Source organism: Miniopterus natalensis, chromosome 19 (genome assembly GCF_054644295.1).
Source record: "Miniopterus natalensis isolate mMinNat1 chromosome 19, mMinNat1.hap1, whole genome shotgun sequence".
NCBI lineage: Eukaryota > Metazoa > Chordata > Mammalia > Chiroptera > Miniopteridae > Miniopterus > Miniopterus natalensis.
The window spans coordinates 19,048,841-19,055,857 of NC_142099.1; the positions used below are offsets into that span (position 1 = coordinate 19,048,841).

The 7,017-nt window shown below is 48.0% G+C and overlaps 1 protein-coding gene across 3 annotated transcripts in view; it reads right to left on the minus strand.

Moving 5' to 3' along the window:
• Positions 1-4,980, minus strand: part of SEC16B (SEC16 homolog B, endoplasmic reticulum export factor) — a 28,094-nt gene extending 23,114 nt beyond the window's left edge. For all 3 annotated transcript variants that reach the window (XM_087828131.1, XM_016205019.2, XM_087828130.1), the window contains exons 1-5: positions 4,682-4,980; positions 3,280-3,392; positions 2,385-2,505; positions 1,495-1,603; positions 255-399 (exon numbers count right to left, since the gene is read on the minus strand). In XM_087828131.1, coding sequence (XP_087684257.1) covers positions 255-399; positions 1,495-1,603; positions 2,385-2,505; positions 3,280-3,392; positions 4,682-4,980 — 787 coding nt within the window. The remainder of the gene's footprint in view (positions 1-254; positions 400-1,494; positions 1,604-2,384; positions 2,506-3,279; positions 3,393-4,681) is intronic.
• Between the last annotated feature and the right edge of the window lie 2,037 nt (positions 4,981-7,017).

Genomic DNA, 7,017 nt, shown 5'->3' on the forward strand with positions numbered 1-7,017 from the left:
AGGCACCTAGGAGTGCCTGTCACTAGGGGCAGGGTCCCCTTCCAAGAATCAGCTATGATGCAATCTCCAGTACAAAAGAAAAGGTGTGAAACGGAGCCAAGCTGGCCTCCCTGTCCAGGAGACCTATGTTAGCAAATGAGGTGAACAATGACCCACTGTTGGAACCAGGGTAACAGTGTTGTTCCAAGAAACTTGCCACCTAGGCCTCTTTCCCATCAGACTCAACCAACTCCTTTGATCACCTCAATACCCACCAGCCTGAACTGGTCTCCAAGCTGTTGAAGCCATGGGGTCATACAGCTCGGAGGCATCTGCCATGTACTGACTGAGCTCGTAGCCACTGGAACTGAGACCAGACTCATGCTGCCGGAGAAGGTTGGAGTCGTTGGGCAGTGATGGCTGGAAGCAAAGAACACAGAACACACACGGGAGAGATTAGAAGCTGTTTCAGAGAGATGCCCCCCCGCCCAAAGTGTTCGTTCAGAGCAATAAAATTCAAACCAGGAGGCCTGGATTCAAATCCCAGCTTTGTCAATGCTGAGCTGCTAGGACCTAATGACAAGTGACTTGGGCTCTCTGAGCTGGGTACCCTCATCTGTAATATAGATACTCGTATCTGCCCTGCATAATTCACTCACCAGCTATTTAATGAGCACCTACTATGCTCTAGGCACTGTGCTTTCCCTGGGGATACACGCATACAAGAAATTCAGGGAACTTACCTCCTGGGAAGATACAAATAAAACGCTGGATGCAAAAGCTCTTTGTACTCAGTAAAGTGCTATGTGTGTGTGGCTGCTGTTATTGTGCTATTGTTACTATTAGTCATAATACTATGTGCCCCATATCCTGTTAAGCATGAGGTATACAGAAGAAACTGTTTTCAAAAATCATACAAATCCAATCAGGGAAACAAAACTGATACAAGATTGTCAAAAATCAAGAGCTTGTCCTCACAGTGCCTTTGCATCTTTTCCAGAAATCTAAGAGTTTTCCAAAATAAACGTTTATTTAAAAAACTTGAAGAGCTCCATTTCATGGCTCCGGTGACATACACAGTAAGCTTTTAGAAGACAGGGAGGATCTTGTAAAATGTCAAGGCAGGTTTCAAGCTCTGCTTTTCAGACCTGAATTAAAAGCTTCCAGTAACTTCCCAATTCCTGGGTGAACCAAACTGCCAGTCCACTGGGGTCCTGGTGGCAGCCTCTTCTCCTCTTTCCCAGCACCTCAGAGTGACTTGGGTGACATTTCCTGATTCAGCCACTTGGACAAAAATGCAAAAGGGCCAGATCAGGACCCCAGGCCCTTGAGACAAACAGGAAGGCAGGGAAAGAAGGAGGGATGACTGCAGGCTCTGCCAAGAAGGGAGGAATTGGATCCCTCAGTCTGCTGGCCACTGGAGACCCCATCCCCGAGGGCCCTGCCCTGCCACTGCTGACAATGTCAGTTGCGAGGCCCTGTCACACGCCACCAGCCCCCATCACTTCAGGTTACCTTATTCTTCTGGGCCCCAGTTAGCAGACTCTCTGGAAACAGGTCCCCAGGCCTCTCCTGTCCAGAGTTAGAAGCAGGGCTGTCTTTATAAGGGTTGCCACTCTGAGATCTGCAGCAAAATGACAGAAGCAGGTGAGAGGGGGACCTGGGCGAGCCAGCGAGGCTGAGCTGCTCTCTGCTGGAGGCTGTTCTGTTGCAGAGTGTGGACAGGTGTCAGGTTGGCCTCTGTGCCACAGGGAGAAGCGCTGTCCTTCCATTTGCCACCTCGAATTGTTAACACCAGGAACACAGGGGCTCCTGGGCCCCGGGGTGGTTACTAGGAGCTTCCCCGGGCCCTGCAGAGAAGGGTGGTCCCTGCTGCCTGACATACAGGAATGACTTAAATCAGAGCAGTTGGGTTGGTGGGTTCCAGGGTAAAGGTGCCAGGCCTAAGAGCACCAGGACAGGTGCTTGTACAAAAGGCTGTTCCCGTCCCCTGCTCGCCTTATCCCAAAGGATGTTCCATTCTTGGGGAGCAGGAGTGGGCAGAAGAAAAGCATCCCAGCCCCAGGCAGGGCCCAATCATGAGAACTTTTGCAAGGCCACATCTGTTCTGAAGCCAACATGGAGCCAAGGCCCTCCTTTCAGATGGACCTCAAGTGACAGGACTCAGACTAGCCCAGGTTTGAGAACCACGTCTCAGAGTTAAGAACCTCTCCTCCCAGGGCTCCTGTTCACCCTGGCCTGGGCCATCTGCACCCCCACCCCCAGGAACAAAACTCCCACATCCCCACAACAGAAGCAGACGGGCTTCCGGAGAGGGGGGCCCAGCACCAGATGCAACGAGATTTTCCTAACAGGGTCTGAGTCTGGCTGAATCACACTGACCTGGCCTTTCCTTTCACACTTACTGGAACTGGGTCTCACTGTTTGTTCCAAAAGGACTATTCTGGTTTTCACGATGATGTTCATTGAGGTGCTTTTGGTCCCGGTAATCTTCATGCCGGATGTAAGGACTCGCTTGCCTTGGCACTGCACCCTCAGAGAAAAACAAAATAAAGGTCACTTCTTGTCCCTGAAAGTTCAGGAAGACACTTCCAAGCTGTGAAGCCGAGTTCCTGGAACACAGTAGGTATGAAAACACATTTGCAAAACCAAATAAAATTGGTGAGAGCTAATGATGAAAGTCCAAGAAATGCCCCTCAGTCCTCCCTGAACCAATTAGCATGGCCCTACACAACTGTACAACGGTGGGGATTGTGTGTGTGTGCGTGTGTGTGTGTGCGTGCGTGTGCATGCTCAATGTTGAAACAGATTTCTCTTTGCTAGCAGCCATTAGCATATACCTAAAGCCCTGCTATCATATAGGGTGTAAATTCCTGTTGGTGCATTTCTGCACCCTCAAGGTAAATGATAAGCAGACTCCTTGCAGCCCAGGCACACACTTGATGACGTCACTGATACTTGGTCAGAGACTATAATCTTGGCCGTAATGAGTAGAAAAAAAATGTGAATGAAGTGCAATTTATCCATAATATTAGCATCATATTGAGAATTTCACTACTATCATCTACAGGTACAAAGAAAAATGACTGCTTTCTATCTCTTCTCCTCAAGACATCAAGCAGTAGAGCCTTCACCCTGACTTCATCTGGCCAAGAAAGAAGTAGGCAGGGGTGGGAATTCTTTCTGCCTCAGCAGAGCAGGGTGCCCACGGTGAGGCTCTGAGCATGGCTCCCTTGGCCTCTGCCCCGTCAATCAGACCAGCCGCACCATCCCAAAGCCTTCTGGGAGATCATCCCGTACCTCTTTCTTCTGGTTGCTGCTGTGGGTGCCCGTGGTAGTAATAGCTTCCATAAGCATAGTCTTCCCTTAGAGCTGGAGAGTGATACCTCTGATACGGATCCTCAAAGCCCGGCCTAAAACAGCACAAAGAAGGCCAGTCATTCAAGAATGAGTGATAAAGAGAAAAACCAATGGGAGGCTACACAAGTTAAACAACTTCAGAGGACAGAATTGTGACCCCAGTCCAGAATCTGCGTAAAAGTCAGTTAATTCTAGATCCTATACACAGAAAACCTGGACTCAGAGCAGGAGTTAAGATCTTTGTTTCAGAACAAGGCTGGGATTTTTATAGCAAAGCCATAGCCAAGTGTCTCTCCTTCCCCATGACCCCTCTTACTCCCCAAGTACCTACATCTAACCACGCAAGGTAGTATCTTAGAAAACCCCTTCCTGAGATGACTGTGTAAGTATCCAACATGCCATTGTCATCCCCACGAATATTACAGATGGAAATGAGATGAAAAAGTCAGGTTGGACTATCTGAAACCTGATTGCTTTTATTGCCTCTGTCCCTAACTTACCTTCCTTTGAGAATTCAACAACATGCAAAGACTGGGGAAGATGTCAGGTTGTTAGTATTTTTATCGATTGATAATTCTTTAAAATATCAGGGTCATAATGTCAACCCTGAATCTGTAGGCGGATAAATATCACCCCACCTAGAAAAGCTAATGTGAACACAGATGGCTTCCAACATTTTGTAAAACATTGAGTCCAGTTAGAGCCCAGGAGCAGGAATTCTATATTCTCCAACCTAGAATTACCTCACTGAGACCCTGTCCTTCGGAACTTGGAGCCTTATATCTGCTTATATCTGCAAGATATATCTGCTTTCTCTGAGGTTGATTTTTTTTAAAGTTCCCATTCATTCATTCATTCAATACACATTTTTTTCTGGATGCCTATCTCACTCTAGGTACTGTTTGAGGTGCTAGGACTCTTCTTGGTGGGGTCACGCTAACCCTGGGTCAGAGGGGTCCAAAGACAAGGGAGTTTTTATAGGGATCCTAGGAAAGGCCTTTCCATCATCTACATATATTTACTGCCCTTTGCAATGCTGGAATAAGAGGGTTTCGTCTGCTCTCTTGAATTTCACAATTCTTTCATTCTTTCTACCCTCCCCCCGCCCCCAATACCCAACCACATTCTGATGGCTTCTTTAAGAAGCCCCCCTAAGGGGAGGGGATACAGAAGGGGGGAATATTATTTGCAGTCCCCAAAATCCAATTTGGAAGAGAAACGGGTAGGGTAGAGAAAGAAAAAGAAAAACCAAAGGAGAAATAAAAGGAAAGGGAAGTAGGAGAAGCACAATCTGTCCGTAAGCACCCAGGAGAGCCGGTCAGTCCCGCGCCTGGAACCACACCTGGAATACAACAAGTGAGGGGGGTAACCCGCTTCGTAATAGTCAACGCCGGCCACAGGCGGGTGCCAGTCCCCGGGCCTGGGCACGTAATGAGGCTGCTGGTGATCTGTCCTGGGGTCCTGCTGTGGCTGGGGGCTCCCACGGGTGTCTTGCCATTGCCGGAACCTCTCTCCGTTGTGCCAAGAGTGAGGAACAGGCCGATGGTGCCCATCTCTCCGAAGGCCTCGGTCTGGGCCCTGGGACGGGGCTGGGGGCCTCCCCGGCGGCTGCGGCGGCCGCTGGGGAATCCAGGGTTCCATTCCTGACCTTCTGAATTTCTTCCTTGTTTTGAGTCAGTTGTGTCGTTATTTTCTCTTCCTGCAGACAAAACAAAAAGACCAAAAAAATTATCATTATTTTAGGTTTATATCCAAACATGATGGTTGATTAGGTTTTGTGGGAAAAGCACTTACGGTCTTCAAAATCTTCTATCTCAAACAAACCACAAGGACACTGATATAGAAGCATCTGGGAAAAACTCTCAAGCAGATACATGAAATAAATAACAGGCTAGACATCTATATTGATGTTGCTTTAAAAATTAAAAAATATGATTACTTGAAGCAATAATAGATGTGGGAGGCATGGGAGATAGAAGAGTAATAGAGAAGCTCCCAAACACTATCAAAGTATTCCAATTACATAAATGTGTATTTATTTCATCAGCAAATATTTATTCAACATTTACTATGGAGACCCTATGCCATCACAGAAATAGAGTTGGCCTTAGACAGAGCTGGACCAAATTAGCTAATTAATTTTTATAAGCCTCAGTTTTCTTATCCATAAAGTGGGGACCACAATGACTAGCTTGCAGGGTTACTGTGAGAATTAGAGATAACTTATGAAGTGCCCAATTCACTGCCAGTAATTGTTCAATAAATAGTAGTTAGTGTTAGAGATAAAGGTTGGGATAGTGAAAGTAGCTGAAGCCATTTCCTAAACAAAAAGAAACTTAAATTGACCTCAAGGGACATCTTTTCTGAATCCTTAAATTCACCTCTTAGAACTCAGCCATATACTATGGCCATGCCTGCCTCTCCTCCAGGAGAGCCAACGAGACAAAAGTTTGGGATCGTTTCCATGGCCAACTAGAGAGTGGTGTCTTGGTAATCCTCTTGGCTGGAGATTTTAAAACCTGGAAGTCTCCCCAGAATCAAACTGATTTCCCCCCACTTATTCTTCAAAATGGGAAACAGCTCCAAGGGCAGACTGCCTTCCGAGCTCCTCAGCCCGTATCACAGAGGAGTGCCTGCATCCAGCTGCCCCCGAAGGAAGAGCACCCACCACACCTCACTCCTGCTTGGGGATCCCTTTGTGTTGGGAAAATACATTAGCTCAGTCAGACCCTGTGTTTTCTCTCTGTTAGGAGCTGTTCTCGGTTGAAAGATTCTGACGGAATCCACTTAACTTGTTCCCACTCCTGAAACTCCCAGCCTAAAATAAAAATTCTTATCGGAACAAAGGGTCAAAGGGTATGTGTTGAAATCAACATGTCACTCTGCTCAAATGCCATGGAGCCGGTGTTCACCGCTATGAGCCGAGAGCTGTAAACAGAACAGACCAGAAGAGCAAGGCGCAGAAGGGCCTTCTACCTCGGGATCAATCACAGCTCAGGAAAACCAGCACCCTTTTCCCATCTTAGCCCACTTTCTTGAGGGAGTAGGCTTTTTCCAGAAAATTCCAGCAAAGGCCAAATGCCCCAGACACAGTGAAAGGGTACTTGGGTCTTTCCTGAAGGCCCAGGGAACTCAATACCATCTGGACACCAGTAGGAGAGTCTCTTTCACCTTGCCCCCAGATATTTTCACTGGGCAGCCTTTCCAGGACCCAGTCTCTTTGCCAAACTCCCATGATTGTGTTGCCAAGAGATATTAACTCCAGTAAGTTAGGCCTCAGGTTATAATTAAGGACATCAACTCCAAAGCACCTAAGATCCTCAAAACGAAGGCGTTCCATCTACAGGGGTAAGTCACACTTGCCTGGCCACATAAATGACCCTCCCTGGCCCCAGGGAGGGCAATGCTGCCTTCCTAATCTGCCAGCCCAGCAAGCACAGGTAAGAGAGGGGACATACGGGAGCCAGCAGCGTTCCCACACACCTGCTCTGCCGCCTTGCCACCTTCCTTCAGCGCAGCTCCAGGAACCTGGCCCAAGAGTGTCTCCTCTCCTCGCGGAGACTGCCAAAGTCCAGGTGCCACATCTACCAAGACTCACCTGGCCCTCCAATCCACAGCCAGTCGCTTACCTTTGCCACTGCCCGGCCTCCATGGAGCTGATTCACCCGGGCAAAGTAC